The 23,035-nt window shown below is 37.5% G+C and overlaps 1 protein-coding gene across 5 annotated transcripts; it reads right to left on the reverse strand.

Moving 5' to 3' along the window:
• Nucleotides 1-592: 592 nt before the first annotated feature.
• ccdc57 (coiled-coil domain containing 57) lies at nucleotides 593-21,613 on the reverse strand. 5 transcript variants are annotated; one of them, XM_058989866.1, is made up of 20 exons: nucleotides 21,119-21,613; nucleotides 18,895-19,306; nucleotides 17,826-17,934; nucleotides 16,575-16,676; nucleotides 16,126-16,283; nucleotides 15,903-15,977; nucleotides 15,575-15,775; nucleotides 14,003-14,161; nucleotides 13,549-13,711; nucleotides 12,686-12,820; nucleotides 9,815-10,034; nucleotides 9,438-9,620; nucleotides 8,856-8,956; nucleotides 8,404-8,604; nucleotides 7,390-7,446; nucleotides 5,865-6,093; nucleotides 5,231-5,388; nucleotides 4,305-4,465; nucleotides 3,732-3,960; nucleotides 593-1,060 (listed from the first exon to the last, which is right to left on the reverse strand). In XM_058989866.1, the coding sequence occupies exons 2-19, from the start codon at nucleotides 19,290-19,292 to the stop codon at nucleotides 3,951-3,953; spliced, it is 2,820 nt and encodes a 939-aa protein (XP_058845849.1). In that variant the 5' UTR covers nucleotides 19,293-19,306; nucleotides 21,119-21,613; the 3' UTR covers nucleotides 593-1,060; nucleotides 3,732-3,950. The 5 variants fall into 5 exon arrangements, with proteins under 5 accessions (XP_058845849.1, XP_058845848.1, XP_033894657.3 ...); XM_058989865.1 differs by having other exon boundaries at nucleotides 12,680-12,820; nucleotides 18,895-19,309; XM_034038766.3 differs by having other exon boundaries at nucleotides 12,680-12,820; nucleotides 21,119-21,612.
• Between the last annotated feature and the right edge of the window lie 1,422 nt (nucleotides 21,614-23,035).

The following is a 23,035-nucleotide window of genomic DNA, read 5'->3' on the forward strand; positions in this document are numbered from 1 at the left end:
CAAGGTACTTTACCTAGATTGCTCCAGTAAAAACCCAACTGTATAAATGGGTAATTGTATGTAAAAATAATGTGATATCTTGTAACAATTGTAAGTCGCCCTGGATAAGGGTGTCTGCTAAGAAAAAAATAAAAGTGGCTGAAAACTGGGCCTTTTTTTCTTTTTTTAAGAGAGACTGTCCTGACTAAACCGGGACACTGGTCATCCTACAAAAAGTGACTGGAAGTTTCAAGAATCTTGAATGTTTCCATCTTGTAGGGAATGCACCTCAGTGAAGGAAGTACAAGTGTTGCAACCAAGCCATTGACACTACTATTCACGTCTAGAAACAGGTTCACTTGGTTTTATTTCAAAATGATTTACACAAGTTAGAAGAGCAGGGCCCAAAGCCTGGTATAGTAGAATAAAACTGAAACTTTGTGTATTTCTCTGCCGTTAAAGTTCATGGGACTTGGAACATAATGGAACTACACATGGGATATAATATGTGGGTGTTCATATGCAAACCTTTAAACTCAAGTTTTAGAAAGAAATGAGTCTAAGGCACTGTTCACAGCTTTTCCTATGGCACAAACCAATATATATCCATACATATGTTTCATTTTTTTTTATTAATTGTCAGGACTGGTTTACACATTATTTGCAAGACAGAAGATTGTCAGGACTGGTTTACACATTATTTGCAAGACAATTGTCACACAGTACCATAATTGCCTATAAAAACATCTTAAAAGATTATTAAAAAATGCATCAAAGTATACAAACTAACTGTACATTGTACACAATTAATTGAACTAGATTATACTTCTGACCAGTAGAAAGGTTTATAAATGAGTATACAATCCTCAGGTTTTCTCCTCTCAGTGTTTTATATTGTAGTTCCGTATCTTTGCAGTGCGTTTTTGCTTCACTGCTGATTCGCTCAATGGTTTCCCTGTTTTCTTTCCCTCCTGAAACTCTGCTTTTCTTCCTTGAACACTAACCCCACCTCCTGATCCACGGCAGCTGAAATTCATTACAGGACCTCCTCTCTCTACCATGCCACTGCTTCTGCCCGCTCCTACTGTGCAAAAACAAAAAAGACAAACAAAAACTCTGGGGTTTAATTTATACGTGGACAAATGTAATTCAATATTCGAGGGAGACAGCTGTTTCTATGTTCATTTGGTTTACTTTATAGGCAAAGCTCCATGTAATTATGTTAACATTATTATTTTTTTAAAAACACAGCATCCTCTATGTAGCTTTAAACTCAGGATGTCCTTTTCAGTGTGAAAAAGGGCTAAAAGCTGTCAAATACGGCCATCCATGTATTTTAGGGAGTCCTCTGACAAGTGAGAAAGAGGATTTTTGATGGCCTGCATTTAAATTACACAAAGGGAGTTATTTTGTGTTGCTAACTCATTTACTAAGTGATATATTTTGTAACTAGATCTACTGTTGGTAGGTAAAAGAAAAATAAGTTTGCACTGGAGAAAAAGCATAGTATACCTAAGCCAAGAGTGCTGTTTCACCATTCTGTTACCCATCATCAGTTAAATTTAGAGCTCCTGTGTAACACAGCTATCTCCTGCTGTTTAATTTGTTATAGATGTTATAGATCAATATCTGAACCAGATGGTCACATCTGAGCAGCGTGATGTGTAAATACAATGCAACTCATATGCGATAACCTCTTCCCAGTTATCAGAGTAATCCTAAATACAGTGAGGCTTAATACAGACAGCTAATTGTTTGTTACACCAGAGACTGATTTAAGCATAATTGCCCAACCTGGAACCTAGAAAATAATCTGCATATGGTAACTTTATTTGAGTCCTGCATTCAGTGCACAGTATTTACAAGAACTGTGAGAGAGGTTTAACCGATTATTCATACATAACCATGGCATAAGCCACTTATTTGTACTTTTTATGAAATATTATACTGTGAAATGAACTCTTTATTGCAACACAGTGCATCAGAGATATGATAAAATGAGCCTTGTGTAATGACATAGACCTAGCCAACACTACATGCATCACCTTGTTAAAGTACTCTTACTCCCAGTCCCTGAGCTCTCTTGTACTTTGCTTGCTAATTTCATACAAAGCTAATGCAATACTCGAGTCAGCATTTTGTCAGCTGACCAGAATGTGCATATCAGTCTGCTTCAATCAATAAAGTAGCAGAGTGGTGCCAAGCTAGAAATGCCCATACAATTGGCTCAGACTACAAGTTTCACAAGCTTACTTACTTTAACTAGTTAAGAACCTATCAATGTGTAGGCCTATATATATTACAAGAAATAATTGCTTTGTTTTTGCAGTGGATACAAAAATGTATTCAAGAATGTATTCATTTCTTTTAACCCATTACAAAAAATAAAATCACTAAAACAGTTATTATAAAAGCCAACAGTGTTATTCTTAATTATCATTTTTCTGAGCAGCCTTAGTAAATTTGCAATAACAAAGAAAGATTGTTTTGCATGAATGTAATGACTTGGTGGTCAAGCGCCCTTGAGTTGTGAAGTACATTACATCACATAATTACAGTACACTTTGGAAAACAGGATGGAAAAAGTTTTGGATTTTGTTAATTGTTTTCATTGTTTGGCACAGTAATAACGGATAAAATGTCTCCTAATCCAAACAAAGGGTTTAGCATATGCTATATGTTTTTTTCTCATTCTGCTCATTTTAAAGTGCGAAAGGGCTGATAGCTTCCTCTAGTAACTTTTCCATCCTTACAAAGCTAAGCCAATTGTTAAATTGGTCTCTGCTATTACAACACACAGGCTGTAAACTCAGTCTTTTATGGTGAAAACCTGATCAGATACAGTACAATCTCTGCTTTGAAATCAGGCTAATAAAGTCTATGCCAATACCCATTAGTTAACTACTGTCATTGGGAATCTGCAAGAGCACAGTCAAAGAGCATAGCCAGAAAACTTAATTAAAGTGAACTACAGCCAACTTTAGAAATGTCAAGGACAATTCATATTTTCTTGCACGTCAAGTATTGTGGCTCTACATACCCATATTTTAATAAGAATAATCCAGAGTACTTCCATATCGGGAGTTGGAATCTACATTCCACAGGTCAACATTTTGATGAAAAATGTCTTTGAACAGCTTGACGGTCTATTATTTGCACTGCATACATTTATAAATTTTTATACTGACATATATAATAGCAGTATATAATGTTAATCAAGAGTTTAAAGTTCTACAGAACCCCTTGCGGTGTTTACAAGAGACATATTACTTTTCTTTGCTGTGCTTGCCATTGCATCCAGTGCATGCTCCTGATGCTTTGACTGAAATGAAAGGCATTGTGGGAACAGAAAACCAGCATTGTTGCCGGAGGGAGTGTGCTCTGGATACACTGCACTCTATAAAATACTTTTTTTTCCACTGGCGAATGCACCTCAGTAAATGTTGAGAAATGTATTGCCCGGTTGATTTATGTGTGATTACAAATTTCAGAAGAGTTTAAAACTATAATGCTGCAATAAGGACAACACGTGACACAGTAAAGGTAACGAAAGGAATTTCTTTTAAACCTTTCAGAGTTCTGGTAAAATGGTATTATAATTAAATGTGGAATTATAGTTTCAATAAGAAAACATGTTTTAATTACCATTCTTTATTATTAAGTGTCATTGACACATGCATGTCCTATGTAGCTATTTAATACCTTACAGGAGGGGACACACACACACACATTTATGTCCCCACAGACAGTACCTTGCTCTGTGCCTTCCCGTGGCGTGCAGACAGACGGACTTGAGCCTCTGTCCAACATCTGCCAGATATCCTGGAGAGAACTGTCTGCTCCGAAAGATGACATCAGGGGTTGTGATTGGCTGGAGAGAGGTCTCGTCTCTGGATACAGTTGGCTGTGCTCAGGTCTGATGAGCTGTGGTGACTGGCTCAATTCTGGAGGTGTAGTCTCTTTCCTGCTTCCTATGGCTTGCTGCTTAGCAAAAGAAGATGATTTATTATGTTATTAACAGAGTATCATACCATGGATGAAAAAAAGTACAAAGGCTCCCAATATAGATATGGAAATATCTTAATACATAATATGTACTCTGGTTGCTGGAGAATTCTAAGGAAGAAAACATTTAACACATGAGCTGAAAAATTACATCTACAGTATGTTATACTATTTGTAAACATATAAACAAAACTTTAAGTGCACTGGTGCATTTTGAAAAAAATGTATTTACAATAGTAATTCCAAGGATTCCTGCCCTAGTTGTACAGTTATTATTACTTAAAATGTACACCAGTGTTTATATTTCTAAAGTCCTGTACCCTTTTAAATATGAACGTGCCTCATCACCATCGCCAGCCCTTGCATGCTGGCCCCATGGATTGCTCCTCTTTCCTTTTGTCCCATCCTCACTCTCTGAAAACGTTGGGTGTAAAATCAGGGGGGGTCTTTTATACTGATCCCTTTGTGCATACTGCAGTTCCTATCAGACAAAGATAATATTAAAGGATTTGTTTACAATGAAAATGGGGCAAAATTATAGTGTCAATGTCTAATCACATACTTAAATGGACAAGGATCAATGCATTATAGACCATTTTGGGGGGTGGAATCCAGTTCACTTTAAGGGACCGATGCAGTTTCCCATTCTATGAAAGCAATAATTTCAGTGTAGATACCCTGCATCTTTAATGCCACCTTGTGTTATTAATCTACACATCTTTGAATTGTTTACCAACAGCAAAGAGGCCAGCTAGAAAAGTCTGTTTGATGTACTTTAAACAAGCGTGCTGAAAAACACTGATCTACTTCAAAAAGATGTTTAATTATAATGTTTCAACTTTGTGAATTTAATGTATGTTTAACTCTAATACAGCTATTACATGCCTGTCTAAATTCCCCATTCTACTGCTAATTTAACTCTTGAATGACCCTACATCCCTGCAAATGAGAAAAAGGAATCTTCAATATATACAGGGTGGTTACTATAGTTGTAAATGCATTCACTCCACTATTTGTCTTTAGTTGTACCGTCACAGCAGAATGCATCGTTTCCCCAGAGAGACTCATGGCACCCTTGTAACTGGTTGGAAATATTTATTTATTATTTTTTACACGGCAGCATTTTAAAGATGTCAACTGAATATATATTTATGTTTCCAAATCCACATTTTTTCATTCCTTGCTGCATTGCTCCTTTACTCAGATATGAAAAACAATCCAGACCGGAGCAGTGGGGTTACTGTACCTGAGTGGTGAGCTGGTACTGGAGTTGCTCCAATGCAGTGAGGCGGTTCTGAGCTTCCCTAACCAGCCCTTTAGGAGACTGGGAGACAATGGTGGAGGGGCCGGCAGTTGGTTCAGGGGTATATACTGAACCATTGGGCTGTGAGTCTGAAAAGGAAGCTGTTCAAAATACACCTTGATACAATACTTATATATGAAAGAAGTCTGACGATAACAATCCTTTAACCCCTCCCCCACTACTCAAATTGACTGCTTTTAACAATCCAACCCATGCAATGATCCAATATTGACGACTTAATAATGAAGAACCAAAACAAATCCTTTCATTACTGCTTTACTGGAAAGCAGTTTGTAAAAACAGTTATCTTGAACCCATAATGTGGAGCCGTTATTTTTGTGGTGGGAGGGCTTTCTTCTTAAAAAGCAACTCATCACACTTGATGCTAATTCCAAAAGACATTCTACACTGTAACAGGACTTTTACCCTAAAAGCATTAACAACTAAAGCCCTTGAGACGCAGGACTGCTAGATTAAGGGTATATATATATATATATATATATATATATATATATATATATATATATATATATATGTATCGGTATTATTTCCATTCCAGCAGTTTCTGGACGCTTACCTTGCAGCCCAGCTCCTGCCAGCTCAGCCCGCAGCTTGTTTCCCATCTCAATCAGTTGCTGCTTGTCCCGAGTGAGCTGGGAGATGTATCGCACCGCCTGCTTCAGTTTGGCCTGTAATGTCTGCACATTCGCTTTCTCGTACCTGTTGAGACTGGCTCTCGGGCCTGACAAATACAGCTGCTGCCGCAAACGCAGAATCTCCTCCTGCAACTGACTGACCATTTCATTCTTGAAAGGTAAGCAGAAAAAGACAAAAAAAAATTATGTACCTTAATGATTTAAGTACAACAGAAATAGTCACTGACAATGACTGAGAACTACAACTCAGTACCACAATGCAGCTGAAAGGGAACCTTAAAGAAGGTGTAAGGTTCGATTTCTTCTTAAAAATAATAGGCCAGTCTTCTTCAGGTGGTTTCAAAAGAGCTTTATTCAGCAAATCAAAGGTAATACAACAGTAGTCACAGGCACAGGCCTCAGTTGATGATATACTGAGCTGCCCTGGTACAGAGACGGTATGTCTCTGCTCTCAAGGCATCAGGGGGGCTGGTTTACTGAGCCGGCATGGCACAGAAATGTTAGTTTCTGAGCTGCGCTTTCATGAGATGCTATTTTTTTTTTTCTGAGCAAAGAAATTACTTCATACAGCACAGATATGCAGCAGTAATTTCCTTGACCAAATTTTGTCTTATTTCCCTAGCGTGATGCATGGTGTGAGGCAAAGCACATTAACAGTTAACATCTGCGTTTCTTCTTCACTTCACCAAGGTCAGCAGAAACCCAGATAACAAGAAGTTACACTTAAGAACAACTTCATATGATATGAGTTTTGCTAAATTCTCACAGGCAGCAAAGCGCTATACCCACACATCTCAAGGTTGAAGTCTGGTGATTGCAAACTAGCTATGTACAGCTTGATTTTAAGAGTTCATTAAACCTGTGTTAATTCACAACTTACATTAAATACAGAAAAAGCACACAATGTTCACAGACAGTTTCAGTGATTTCTTTATCATTTAAAGGTGCAACATAAGCAAGGGGTTTCATAATGGAAAGGAACAAACGGCTGATGAAACAGTAACAGCTTGTGCAATTTAACTGGAACAGAACCATGTGTACCGCCCCGCACAGGGTACGTGTTTATCAGAAAAAGCCTACCTGTTCCATTTGTATAATGTGTTATTAGGCATTCCGTGACACTTTATCTAAAGTTATGGCATGTCACTTTTAACAAAAGTAAGTGGTTTTAAAACCAGTTTTAATTGGTTTGACTATGATTTGTACACAAGCTCAAAACAGCTTTCTAAGCAGAAACAATTTATGTGAAAACAAAAGTGTTATCACCACAGCTGCACTCTGTGTTATGAAAAGCCAGTCACTCCAACATGGGTGTATTTCGAGAGGCTTACAAAGGGCAAATATTGAAACTATTGAAATATTGAGTTACTGCATTGTAGGTTTTACTATGAGCAGAAATGTAGACACTCCCAAGCTAGTTTTTATATGTACAAAGTGGAAAGGTACCTGTTCAACCACAACTGGGGCTCGTCGACTTGCAATGTCTAACTTCAAGGCAGAAACCTACAAGCAAAAAAAATATTGAAATAAAAAGAACTGAGCATTTTAAGAGTGTATCATGAATATACAGTACACAACAAGTAGAAGCTGAAAGTTGGGGGACAGCTTGCAAACATAAGGAAAAAGACCTAAGTAAAATGCACTGTAGGTAAACATAGTTTTTCATTGCTGAAGCTTGTCTCTGTTCACTCTCTTGCTATCTGTCTAGGAATTTATCTTTTGCTGCTTCTTGTTAGTTAAAGTGGTTATTTTAGCTTGCTTCCCAATGTCCTGTTTACCTTAATGAACTGAGAACATGTACTTGTATACAAAAAAATGGGATATAATATCTAGGAATGTTGGGAGATAAAAGAGCAAACGTTTTAACAATGGAAAACAAAACAGCAACAATTGTAGATTTTCTGGCAACTGTTATTCAGTAAGTAGAACTGCTTCCACAGTAGTGAACTAAATCATATGGTGTAACAGAAGACTGTTCTGCAAAGTGCTGCAGACCATGCCTGCCATCAGGCAGCCAATCAGGTTCGTTAGAATCATCTGTTGCAAAAAATGTATTGCCTCATCATTAATTCTGCAATATTCAGATAAGATTTATCCTTGACATTATTATATTGTTTGTTCCTGTTCAAAATGATCAGATTAAATTAACTAGGAATAATACAGCATGCATACCACATGTGTCTGATGCATGACAGCTAACTAAATTATGTATTTTAGTTCACTATATTGTGGACCCACGTTTTTTCTTCTGGGTACAATATGTTTTAACATTCATCACAGCCATTAGGAACTAACCACAGATGTATTAATCATACTGTATTGTGTAATATTAAAATACTTCTTAAAAGACAGCTTTATAGGTAACCACCACAATACAGAAATTTCCCCAATAGCCTGATCTATTCCATGTCTAATTGGAAAGTGTGGTCCCAACTTTTAAAATCTGCTTATTGCTCTCACTTCATTCCCCAGAGCAACAGCCTCCAGGTTTTGCTGCAGGTTACCCTTGAAGTACTCCTCCGCCTCCTTGCGTGTTTCAGCCAGTTGCAACTCCAGTCCTGCTACGCGATCCCTCAGCCCAGCTATCTCCACACCACTCCTCTTTGTCTGATTGGTCAGGTTGTAACGAAGCTCATCACATTCATTCTGCTTCAGACGTACCTAGGACAGAGAGTCAGAAACATATGTTGCAAGTCATTAGTTATGTTTCTGATTTACAGTATCTCATGTTAGATTATTATTATTTTTTTTTTTTTAACTGTTTCTTCCCTGCATCTTTGAACTACCTGCAGTATAAACTGTACTTGCAGCAAACCTCTTTCCTAAATTTCTCTTCTAAATGAACATTAAACGCCAATCTAGACAGACGTACAGGGGGAGAGAGGAAAGTAATCCTCACACTGTGATTTTACCTGCTGTGTGAGTTGAGTCACCATGGACTCCTGATGAGCGACCCTGGCCTCCTGTTTTTTCAAAGTTGCAGCAATGGAGACTTTTTCAGCTCTAAGACCGCCTACAAGAGAGATAACAGTTAATGACTTCTAAACAAAGTTTTTAAAAGAGAAACTTGATAGCAAGGTGGTACATTAGGCATCTGATTAAACTGGCAGCCCCAAACAGAGCAGCCGAATCAAAGATCAAAACACACTTTGCATCTTGTCCTTTAAAATATAATTAAATAAAATTCAAGTACGTTATTTAACATAACTCTGTATAGAAAAATGTGAGTCCTACAAATCTATGGTTAGTTATATTAGGCAAGTGTTACTGGGATTATTTGTTAGTCTGTGTCCTTTGATTGCCACAACAGTTTTTATTAAACAATTAACATTATCTCACAAAACACTGATAAAGAACTGAATAATTCAGTGAGCTTGCACTGTTGCTAAACGCATTCACAGATTTTACAGTTGGAAGTTGAGAATGAGAACAGATTATGGATCTTTTACATCGTTGGAAGGGATGGAGCATAAGGGAATACAATGCAAATGTACCTATGGTCTCATTGAGAATGCGAGTGTGATTCTGGAGGTATGCGTTGTCCGCAGAGACTGGGAATCCTGGGAAAAGGGCTGATGTTTTACTGGGAGCCTTTAATGCCTCCTCCAGTTGTTCCTCTTGCCGTCTGCATTTCTGTTTCAACTCTTTCACTTCGTCTTCTAGAGACCTGATGTACTCTGTAGAACATGCAGTTCTGTCTTAAATTTGGGTGTAGAATAATCCACAAGGCTTCAGTGACAAAATAACCCTTAACATGGTTTCTAATAGGGCAGATGGTCTGTTTCTGTACCATCACTTCGTACAATTCTATAGAAGTGATAAAACACAATAAAGAAAGCACTTGAACGTCTAGGTACTTCACATGTTTTACCTGGTGTGAAGGGGCCCACAGAGACGTCAGGCTTCTTCCTGGGCTCTGTGATTGACCTGGCAGCACTGGGGGCTGCTGGGATCAGCTCGCTGAGTGTTTCCATCTCTTTTCTCATCTCGGCGATAACGGCACGCAGGCTGCTGTTTTGCTGCTGCAGTCTGCGGATCTCTTCTGAGGGGAAATCACCCTCTGTCAGCACCCCCTGCTCAAAGCCTTTCCCCTAGAAAGAAAACAAAATAAAAATTATGTCAATTGTGGAGAGCATGTGCCCCAATTCAAATTCCCAGATTCCACAACTGAAAGGAAATAACCCTTGTCATATTTTCATTATTTTGAAGATAATCCAGTTAAACTACATCAAATGTGCTTTTCATCTGTGACATTGCAACAGCAGACATTCTATTAGGAATCTGTTTTACTGAATCAACACTGCATATCATCACACAAAAACTTCTTAAAAGCACCAATGCAATCCTAACACTCAAAAGTACAATCCAATCTATTATCTTTGCAGGAAAACTGCAATAAATAAGGTATGATAAATCCCCACTAGATGGCACTATTAAAAACAAAGTTCAATTTACTGCTATGATCTTTTTTGATTTGTTTTATTTATTGTAAAAACAAAATTAAACTGATTTTGTTTAATTACATTTGTAAATTAATCAAATTTACAAATGTCCAATTTGATTTATTAATGGGAATTGCTCATCCACAAAAAAGCACATATATGTTGTATATAACTTCAAAAACACTTCTCTAGGGTAAAATGTATAACTTGTTTTACCTTATTATAGAGGAGATTTTGACTCACATATCACAGTATTAGAGAAAGACAACATTGGTGTCATTGTTCAACCCATAATATCAACACAGTGAATCAATACTGTATGGCAGTTTTTTTTTAAAATCTGTTCATAAAAATTTGACTAAAAACAAAGCAGATCTGTGCAACTGCAATATTCATTCACCAGTACCATTGGTACTAAATACAATCATATTCAATATTTATTGGGAAAGTGACTTTAGTCATGATACATGCAACCACATTTTCTTCAAATAGCAACTATTTTCATATTGTTATGCAGTTAACAAGGGCAGCCTCTTTTTATAACAGACAGATGATTGTATTATTCATTTCACCTTATGCAGAGCTGAACATTAGAAAAATAACGGTCAGCTGGCTTGACAGGTGTATTGCGAGTCCACAAATGCCAACTTTTGAAAATCCTGATGAAAGTTAGCTCACTTTGTAAGCTCCTTTTGTTTTATATCAGTTCTAAAAAAAACAAGGAGTGTCTGTATTTGTCAACAGGAAAATAATCCAGCCTCTCACTTGCCCTGACTTGCCTAGCTCTTCTGGATTGTAACCACTATTACCTTCTATTTCTAAGCTTTCTGTCTGGAGGAATTCCAAGTAACCAAGGACATAGTGCAGCTACAATAAATAACGGTTTAATAACAATAAATAGGTTAAAGTTTTCTGATATAGAACTTCCCTCTGTTCCCAATGGATGTTCTCTCCAGGCAAGAGTTTATGTTGAAAAGACAAAACGTTGAAAAGCACAGTGTCTCCCAAGTAACCCAGACCATGGTAACACAGCCATGAAGACGTTTATTAAAATATCTGCATGTGAACTAGGCTTTGAGGGAGGCTTGTTTCTGTGTGGAATCTAGTATTTAAATGCAATAAATAAAAAAAAAGAAAGTCATGTTCTGAGTTATATCAGGTTGTAGTGTGGTGCATGGGAAAAGGATCAGAGCAATGACAGTGCTCTAGAAATAAATACTGCATCATCTTAACTTTTGCATTATTTATACATTCTCATCCCTTTCCACTGTATTCAGTACATTTCAGTTCCTTCTGAAAGAACTCATTTTGCAGCCAAGCTCTATTTAAACAGCCCCCCCACCCCCCATTCACCTCCACTGATGAAGCTGTGCAAATTCAATAGGCATGAACCACCAAAGTAGCCAGCCAAGGGGATAGAGGAGTACATGGCAGCTTCTTTCACAATGTATCTGCCCCAGCACGGTTTCCTGCACTCAAATGGGGATGTGTTCCAAGTCATTTTTTTGTTTTATATTTTAAAGCCAGAAGTAATAAAGAAAATGCATTTTTAATATAACTCTCCATTTCCTGTCCCTAGTGAGTCTTTGTTATTCACAATTTTGTTATCGAATATTCTACAGGAGCTCATAAGGATGTGTGCCAGAATGTTTATGAATAGTACAATGCATTCATAACAATTTCAAAGTGATCTTTTCATCTTTGTATTCCTGGAAACAACCCTCCTTCTATACACTTACTCGCTCAACCAGGCAGCAATATGTGTGCAGTTTCATGACGCAAGCTTTCTGTGAAGGTGCAACAAACACTGTTTCCAAATTTCAGTTCTGGTTAGCTTCCAGGAATGACAAACTTACTCACAACATATTCTGTTATATTTGTTTCTCTGTTTGCAATTCTTAAATAGCATATACAAATTGACGTTTATGATGTGCCAGCAAAAGCAAACAAAAAAAACATGATGATTCACATGAATCTACTTTAAACAATGCCTCCCACATCACGACACTGGTACTATCGATGGTTTTAATGTATGAATTGGGTTAACTAAGCCTACACATAAGACATGTATTAGTGCTTGTTTGTTTTACCTTTACATTTTTTTTTATCTTCCATGAACAGTGCTTAATAACCAGTTTATTAATGCTTATATCAGTTGTTTTGGCTCAACCCAGCTTGTCACTGTGCAAATGATTCCCAAAGTGGTATTTAAAGACTAAATAGTAATTCAACATATTGGAAATGTGCTTACATATTAAAAAGGCTATCCTAAAAATGTATTTGGTCAACATTACCTCTACCTGTGTCTCTCTCTCAGAATGAAATCCATGTTTGCGTAAAGCAGCCATGGATCGGTCCCTCTCGAGGGTCACATTTTGCATCAGCACATTCATATCCTGCAGCTCTCGCTCCTTCTCCCGAAGTTCAGCCATTGTCTGGAAAGGATGGTACACCCAGAATGTCAGGGTACTGCGTGCCTACATCATTGTGGTATACAGCTGCCACGTGGATTCCCAGGCTTCTAAGGAAACTTAGCAGTCTGAACTGAACTAACATACACACCACAGTTTGAAAATCAACATACTAAAGCAATGGTAATAACATTTTTCTCATGATTAACTTTAAATTAATTTTATTGAAGTCTGTTTTGCATTACTCATTGTAATGTATATCTCATATGTAAAGTTCAAACTGTACTTGAACATAAAAGCATTAATACAAAATGAAATGCTTTTCTGCTAAACTTGTTGGAAGTATTACAAAACTTCAACATACTGCAGTTTTACGTTTGGGACTTTCTCTGAGCAACAGTTAAACAAAGTGGATTCCTTTAATGAGGTCAGTATTAAAGACAACCATTTGGTGTGTTCACTGGTAATTTCTTTCCACATGAAACAGTTAGTATGTCAGAGATTATCCACTGGACTTGTTTACCAAGCTCCTTGTTTCATAAGGGAAGAAACTTGCTGTGGACAACCCTTGTGGTCATTTTTATACTGACCTCATTACATAAATCCACCTTGCTCAGGCATGCTCAGACAGCATCAAGTGTAAAATATGAAGTCTTTCACAAATAAACTTTAATTAATAATATTGGAAATTTGAAATGATGCAAGGTGTTTTATATTCATTCTAAAATTTGAATTGTAAAAACCTCACCCACCTCATCTCGGGCTTTACTGAGCCCCTGAATCAGCTCCTCATTTTTTAAGTACTGGTCTCTCTCTGCATCCTCACAGCGCCTCTGCCAGTCCAGCTCTGCCTGTACCTTGGCCTGCTCTAGACTGCGCTCACGCTCCAGAGCTTGAGACAGCTGATGTTTGTACCTGAGACAGAGACAGAGAAAGAGAGACAGCAGACATGGGTTACTAGCTCAGCAAAACAGTCTGCCGGCTGACATCCAGCTGCTAGCAAATTGTATCCTTTTTTATTTTTCAAGTAGAGTACAGAATGTCCAGCTCAAGTTCTTAAACTCATGCCAGCAATTACATTACAAAGAGTACATACAGAGGCTTCCTCTATATCAATGTCACCAAGAAATAATGTTAACTGAGCACTATACACTATAGCACTTCCTGTAATTAGAGTGATTAATACTTGTAATATTGGACCCTCACCTCTCCACATCCTCCTTATATCTGGCCAGCTCTGTCTTCACCTTGGACTCCTGTTCTGCCAGAGACTGGACCTGCATGTCCTTTGCAACTGTTTTCTTGGACACCTGAGCAATGTAAGCGTCCCAGCCTGATCGCATTGTATCCAGCTCACTGCGAAGCCTGGGACAAAACAACAAAGAACATTTATATGGACTATGAAAATGTTGGCTTTTGCATCTGGTTTATGAACACAATATGTTAAAGAGGGTGTAAAACTACTGTTTATGTGATACACCAAATGCCATTGCAGGTATTAGAGGTATTAGTTCAGTACAGGCAAAAAAGAAAGGCTACTACTTGTACTCATCTACAACCCAGACAATTAGGTTTAACAGATATGAATAAATAAGGAGAGCTGTTCTTTGCATTTAGCAGATTAGGATTTATCTTAGTCGTATGAATATGAATGCATCCTCAGCTTTTTAATCCAAAGAATAGTACTGCTTGTTCAAGAGTGATTCCCTGTGAATCAGCAGAAATCAACCAGGCACGACCACCTGACACTAATGGGTGCAGCACATACTACTGAACACAATGAGAATGCATGCTTCTGCATGTCATAAATATTTAACTGATTTAAATCTGTCTTAAATTTAGAATGCATTATCAGAATGCAAGATCAAATGATAAATATTATTATTATTATTATTTTTATTATTATTATTATTATTATTATTATTATTATTATTATTATTATTATTATTATTATTATTATTATTATCTTTTTTGAAAGCAAATATCTAGGTCAGCTTTCTTAAAGAAACTGTTAGCTTGGCAAAGACCATGTCCTATTTTACTACCTTTCCCTGAGCAATTTTTAGACATGCTTATCCAAAGCGCACCCGATAGGCTTAACCGCTTTAACGAAGGACATCTCAGTAAACACTGTTGATCTCCAATATCTTGACGATTTCTACTGGTGTAGACCTACATATTGATTCTTATCACTGTGAAGTTTGGACTACCATGGATCCTGGAAAGGATATAAAATCAATGAATATTAAAAATGCCAGCTTGCTTGTTCATACGTTAGTTATGCAAGGCTCTTCTGCAATTGTTCCACTAATTGTGCTGGTTCTCTGCATCTTGAGAAACAGGTTTCATTCCAGCCTTGCTATATTAGCTCAGAGATCTGCCTGTATAAATAGCAAGATCTGATCTGCTTTGTCAAAACAACTCTAAGAGTTGCTGTAAACAATGCAATTGCTTACAAGGGGCATTGAAAGGATGGAGGAGGACTCTCATTGAATAAATCAGCATGGTGGCATGGTGCTTTTCATTGTGGCTGTGGAAGCATGAAGACGGGACATAACCTTTTAAAATTTAGAATGCATTCAAAATTACAACCAGCCAGGAAGATGAAATAGCTGGAAAAAAGGTGAGGCTATCAAAATTGAACAGCTTCCAAAAATATTACCCTCATGGGTTGATGCGCATATATTATATTACTGTTGTTGATTGATTGATTTATTTAGACACTATCACTACTTTTAGACACTATCACTACTCGATTGTTTGATTCCTTTAAGTTACTTTTCCAGCTGCTCTTCTTTCTCCCTCAAGGTGTCTACATGGTTCCACTCCAGTCTCCGCTTCTCCGTTTCCAGGGTCTCCAGGCTGGTCTGCAGCTCCCTGAGGTTCTTCTCCAGGTCTCGAACCTGCTCAGCATGGGCCTCCTTCACTGTCACCAGCACTGCGTCCCTTTCACGGGCAAAACGGTCCAACTCCTGGTGTCTGCACATCAAACAAGACAGTATTCTGTATGTTCATTTCATCTTTGCAAAAGGTAATGCATATACAAAACAGCAGTGATTTACTATGTTTTTTATCCAATTTCCGATGATACCCAAGCCAAACTTACTTTCTGGTGAATATTTCTTCTTCTTTCTTCCAGTTTAACTCCAGCACGTCAAGTTTATCTCCCAGTTCTTTTATCCTAAATCCAAAAAAAAAGAGGACAAATTACATTAATGAAAACCAACATTTTCCAAAACAGATATCACATGCTAAACTTTCTTTTTGTGTTTTATAATGACATTTATTTGAACATTAAGTTTTTTTGCCAATCCTGTGGTGTTTGTTACCGTGCATCCTTGACAGCCGAAACATCTTTGATCTCCAGCTCCTTGCGTCTAATCTCCTTCTCCATCTCCCGGCCAATATTTTCTGTTGCTTGCAGAGAAACAGCACACTCCTCTCGAGCATCTCTGTGAACCTCCAACTCCTTTGTCAGTAATTTAACCTTAATTTAAATGCATAAATTAAATAGAAGCATTCCCAAACCCATACTACAAAGGCATGATTTGGGAAACATTTAATTAGTAAACCATATAAATACTGAGAGTGGTTTAATTGGTAATATTGCAGGTACCAAAATAGCATTCTTTACCTTTGCCTTAACAAATACATATTTCTATTCAACATGTGTGACATTAATCTTAGTTTTCAAACTTGAATTGTAATCTTTTTGTATTGCTGCCTTGCACTTCCACAAAATTATTTGAAACGCAGATTAGATCTTTTATGTATTTACCTTGAGCTCATGTGAGAAAATGACATTGCTCATCTCATCAATTCTCAGATTGAATTCATGCTCTCTTCTTCTCATCTCACTGTCAAACTCCACCATCAGCTCCTGAAACATGTATAATATGTGATTTATATACAGATACATGCATGCACATCAGGTTACAATGCTTTATGCCACGCATTTACTATGATATATTACATACAACTCTAGCTGACCTTCATTAAAGGTAGTAATAAGGTTTCATCTCTCACTGGAGAGCCTGAGGCTTTCACATCTTCTCTTTTTATTAAACAAGAAGCCAGACATTTCCTGGGCAGCTGGACTCAATACACAAATACAACATAGGTGGAACTGTTGCATAGTAAAAGCAGTACTCTAGTAACCCAAGCCTGTGATTAATCACATTATATATTTTTGGCACCTGGAGCTCTCAACTTGCTATTCAGGATAATGAATGTATATGGTTTGCATGGAGTCATCTTCATTTTTTGTGTCATTTGAGGGCTTCCGGGTAGTCTATCTAACCTCAAACAATAAGCATCAATAAAATAAAATAAAAAAGCAGGAGCTCAAACCGATTTACAATAAATAAGTTTTACAATGCATTCTGGACCTACAACTGTAGATCTCATTTTCTCATATGGGCTCTAACACTGGGGTAGGGGGTGGTAAAATAAACACCTAGCAGCTGAAAGGTTAGATACTGGTCAGCAGAAAGCTGTCAGAAGCTTTAGCTGATGATTAGTAGAGACCCCAATCACCCAACCAGAAGCAATGTCATCAACATGTTGGATTGGTAACACAGTATATTGATTTAAAGATCTAAGGAAGACATAACATCATGTATAAACATTACATTCTGTAGGGATGCGTTCTGGAATGGAAATAAGATTGCTATTATATAGCATTTTGGGCTTGGTTTAATCATAATTAATTATGATCTTTATTGGAACGCCGCACATCATTTGTCAAGCTGTGAGGCTCCTCGTAAACCTGGCATGTCTCCTGCTGCTATGCAAAGGGAGTCGTTGTTTACAACCATGGTCTTGTAGAGTTAATTACATTTTCAAGCCTTAGAACAATTTGTCAGGCCTGGCATTCCATTCCTTCTATTTTCATGCAATAATATTATCTGTGATCCTTCGAGCTAAAAGGGAATGTTTTTATAAGGTTTTAAATATAGAAAAGCAGTGAACTGAATGGCCTCTCCCAGCTTGATTCAATGGCTGATTTACAGTGTGCACTGGCAGGTACCTGTTTCTGCAGTGCCAGCTCCCCCTCCACCTCCTGGATCTTCCTCTCGAGCTCTCGCTTCAGCTTCTCGTACTCCTGGCGATACTGCTGGATGTCGCAGTCCTTCAGGCTGAATCAAATTAAGAATTAAATCTAAATGAATCACTGACCCTTTCTGGCAGTCAAAACTTGCTTTCCTGTAATTTTTTTTAACACTGGAAAGGATTTCAGACAAAAGTTAAAGTGAAGCTAACAACTATCCTATTTCACTAAGTCAGCACTAACAGAGTGCAAGTCTGTGGACTGGTAAGTTTTATATTCCTTTGAGCTTTGAGGCCATTTAAGTTTGATAAAGCTGGACCATAACAGTGAAAACAGTGGAGAACAGCAGATTTGCAGTTAAAAGACCACAGTATCAGGAGACTTAGAGTGAGATGGGGCTGTAACTCAAAAGTGGTTATGTAACTTTAATTAGATTAATAAGATGTTAATTTCAATCACCAATACCTTGAATTAATTTCTAAGGTATTTAGTTAAATAACTTAATTTAGTATGCATATAGCAAAGCTGAGCGGTATCAGAAAAAAATATGCATCATGAAGATTTTTTTTAAATCTAACAGTGCTATATATAACATAAAAAGGTGAATTTGGCTTACTTATATCAACGTTTTTACCATGGCATGTTTTGTTGCATGGTAAGAGCTCAGTTTGCTATGACAGATCACGTGTTGTTTAGTCTTCGGACATTGTTACAAAATATATTTTAAATTAAACAAGTGCACTTTGCAAGGTTCAAGCACCCTTCAGTGCTGTTTTTTTTTCTCTTTGGCATACCAGGGTTGGGGTCAATTACTTTTTATCAATTTCAATTCCTTTTTAAAATCAATTCCCAATTCCAATTCCAATTTCCATTCCCTTTGAATCAATTCCGACTCTTGGAAGACTTGGAATTTGAATTGATTAAAAGGGAATAGGAACTGGAATTGGAAATTGATTTTTTAAAATTGGAAATGGAATTGCAATTGAGAAAAGGGAATTGACCCCAACCTTGTTGCATATGAATACAACAAAGTTATATAAAAATGTACCCATGCACTTTTTCTAATTCAAGCTGATGTTCTTTAACCCTTTGCTTGTACTGATGCTGGAGCTCTTCACGCATTCTGGTTTCTATGGAAACAGCCTCCTGTAGCTTATCGATCTGGATGCACAGCTCACTGGACTCTGCTTGCTTGGTGCTCTCCAGTGTCTTCAGGCGGCTGAACATGACATCGTAGCGATCCAGCTCATGGTCTCTCTCCTCCAGGACCTGTAGGTTATACTTGAAATCTTCCTTCAGCCTGTCAAACTTCTCTCTCTGCTCTTTCAACTGACCAGTCGTGTCCCGCAGCGCTGTCTCCAGTCGCTGGATGCGGCGAGCCTGGAGATCTTTCCATTCTTGCTCTTTGCATGCAAGGAGTGCGTCAAGGTCCCCTTCCTCTAGCATTGTTCCAGTAAGGCCTACTAACAGAACAGGTGTTAGGACAAGAAAGTATGAGGCTTTGAACAAAGATTCAAATTTAAACAAACTAAAATAGTCATAAGGTCCTCTATAAATTAGCTACTCTCCTGGCTAAACATTATGGCATTTGTGCAGTATACTGTCTCATGTACTGCAATGCACACAGGTTTCTTGAAATTTAATTCTGTTGAATAACAAATAGGATTTCAGCCAGGTTAGAATTTTTGCTGAATTTACAATCAAGAAGGTCACTTTTTCCAATCTTTTTACATTCAATATTAATTTACACCTGGCCCTGTTTTATTTGCAAAAGTACAGTACATGATTAGACTTTAAATCTATACTGGGTTTCACTGTACCATGTAGCTATTTTAATGGTTGCAGCCTTGTCCAGACCTCTTTGTGAGCAGATATGGGTTATTGATTTGTGACTTCCCATAGCGATTAAGCCCAGTGCTGTAAGTCAGCACAGAAACGTTATATCCTCTCGTCTGTTTTTACAGATAATCCTATCTGCTGCATATGAAAGCCTACATTATGCATTAAAATTGTAATATAAGCAATATGACTCCATGTTGTCATAATGTGGCTGCTGTACTGTACCACACTGTGCTGTGAAACATCATTTAGTTATATGTAACTGTTTCAAGCCCTTTCAAGAAACAATCTTTAGGTTATTTAATGTATGTAATGTATAATTGAAGTGCATTTTAGAGAACAATACAATTTATATGTGTTTGTTAATATGCAAAGGAAAAAAAGAAGAGTCTGGCAGTAAATATCAGACCAATTTCACACCTTTTAGCAGCCTCTTTAAAATCTAAATCCATATTGTTGTTGAAGCTTTTCAAGAAACTGCTTGATGAGATTCTGGGATCAATAAGCTAACAGCCAAACGAGCAAGATAGGCCGAATGGCCTCCTCTCGTTTGTAACCTTTCTTATGTTCTTATATGGGGCTATATCAGCAAGATCTATCTAATACGGTACTGTCTGAAGTTAAATGTTGGGATTTTGACCTTGGACGGTGTATGGCTAGAAAGTGGTACATCGTCAGAATGTGGTACACGTACCCGTTTAACGCCACAAAATGGTACGCTGTCAATGCTGTGATTGACTACTGCACAAATCACTACAAACAAGACAAACTTAAGTTCATCTACAAAATCGTATATTTTACAATTTTAGATAACCCAATGTGTTGCTCATCCGTTAAAGTCACATACATTTACTGAATTGTGAAAAAAAAAATGATATTAAAAATAACTTTACGGTCATCGTACCCCTTTCAGATGGCCGTTTTCCTTGTTTTCTGAGGTAAAATAATTTGCGCATACAGCGAGTACCCCGTTTTAACGTGGATCACAAAATAACACCGCACCGGTACATGGAAATCACTTTGCTAGTGTTGTAATGTACTATACGCTCTCTGTAATTTTGATAGACTGGACTACAAAGGAATACTGATTAGACTAGTAGTATAGTGTTACTATTTCGACTAATACAACTGGATTCGTGCCAAAGTTCAGTGGGGAAGAAAAAAAAAAAGTCGTGTATGATAAGTCAGCCCTGCAGAATTTACAATTCATTTACACAAACAACGACAAGTTAAGGTTCATGTTACGAAAAGGACGTGATGTCACACTGGTTGCAGTTGTTATGTTAATGTTCTAAATCACAATTCAAATGTTCACATTGACAATGTGCACTACAAAACGTCAATAGCAGTATTAAAACACGATAAACTTATTTATAAACGTATCTTTACAGTTATATTATTACACACAGTTTATGGCATCAAATATGTCTTACCTCTGTTAAATAATAATTGATAATAAACAGGTTTACTGTGGTTATTATTTTATTTTTTTGTCACTTCTTTTTCATTTCCTGTTTTTCTGTCAGTTGCCGTCTCAGGATTTTTTTTAAACAGGCCGCGTCTCCATGGTAACCATGGAAACCTGCCCGCCCAGGAGTTACAGGAAAATCATCCCGATGGGGAAACTGCAGTCCTCTCTTAGTCATGGGTGGTGGATAATTATTGCTCAGTTATCCCATTGACATGAACCTGTGGGGATCATAATATATTTTTTAAATGAATAATGTTTCCTGTCTGTGTTGATGTAAGCTATTAATAGTATTACAGGAGTCAAAAAGGCAGAGCACTAGTGCAATAAGCTCACAAAATACAGGCTCAATCATTTCCTGCAGTCAACAGTCTGTATACTTCAATGTTAGATTGCTCTGTGTTGAATAGTTTTCCCACAACAGTGCATGCAAAGGGAATCAATAATTAGTGTGTATCAAGAATGTTGGCTTCTGTGGTTTGTTATTGTAAGACATTTAACCTATCTTGTACAATAAAAGCTTTTTTTAAAATTATTATTAGGTTTGTTTGGGATTTAATAACACAAATTAAAACAGTTCACCCTGGATTAATGTTTATAAACATGCTTTACCCTACCTCTCTGGGATTTACAATGGAAGGGGCTGTGCCAGGCTGCACGTAGCACTTATCAGTTAGCCATCCTCTACACTGAGAACAAAAGCAGGGTTCCAATTACAGATTAAAGATGCAAGATAAATAAAATAAATAAATAATTTATTTCTTAGCAGACACCCTTATCCAGGGCGACTTACATTATTTTTACATACAATTACCCATTTATACAGTTGTTTTTTTTGTTTTTTCTGGAGCAATTTAGGTAAAGTACCTTGCTCAAGGGTACAGCAGCAGTGTCCCCACTGGGGATTGAACCCATGACCCTCTGGTCAAGAGTCCAGAGCCCTAACTACTACTCCACACTGCTGCATCTTTAACAAAACATTTATATAAAGTCATTTTACAACATATACGCTACGAGGTCAAGATAAGAGAAATTAATTGGGCTGGATATTCTTTAGTACCAAGCCTGTCCTGAAGATTGATCATTTGTTTTAGTTCCTGCTCCAGGTTCGTTCACTGGTTTCATCTCTTCATCCTAGTTTTTAGGGCACGGCTTTTAAGCATTTTATAGCAATTTTAGTCGTACCACAAATCTTGACTGTAGAGGCTTATTGTTGTCCTGGGGGCTGAAAAAGGCCACTAATTCCCAAAGCCACAGCTTGAGGACGTCATTACTCACTGAAGGTCATTTTTCAAGGGGAACAATTTTCCACTTAACAAATGATGTTCTGTATTTTTAAAACCTACTGCTGGAGAAGTTTTCTTTAGGTGAATAGTTTACATGCCTTACAGTACATTCTCTGGCTCGTGTGTTTGAGGCTGCATCGTTTTCTCAACACACTCCTTAAAACCAAGCGGTTCATAACACAAGCCAGGGGATTTGCAGGGGTTGTGTGGATGTGACAAAAAAGTGAAGATGTTCTTGGAATATGATAAGGACAGAATGCAAGTCTTTCTAGCTCTGACTGTGGTTCAAAGATGTCAGGTGAAGCTCAGCTGTGACTCAGGCAAAAAGCATATTGCATCATCTCAGGGGACAGTACAGGAGGCCAGGGAATTACTCTGGCGCCTCTATGGAGAGAAGCAGACGACCGATCTCAATGACTCTTTAGTATTCAGGGCCACGCTGTTGATCCCAGAGCGTTAGCTCACAGGAATGCCTTATGTTCTTAGGATGGCTACAGGTTCTCAATAGGAGAATTTTATTCCCAATGCATTCAACTTCTTACAGTTTTTTCATAAAAGTAGCAGGACTACAAGTACCAGAATGCAATGCGGTGTGA

This window comes from Acipenser ruthenus, chromosome 17 (genome assembly GCF_902713425.1).
Source record: "Acipenser ruthenus chromosome 17, fAciRut3.2 maternal haplotype, whole genome shotgun sequence".
NCBI lineage: Eukaryota > Metazoa > Chordata > Actinopteri > Acipenseriformes > Acipenseridae > Acipenser > Acipenser ruthenus.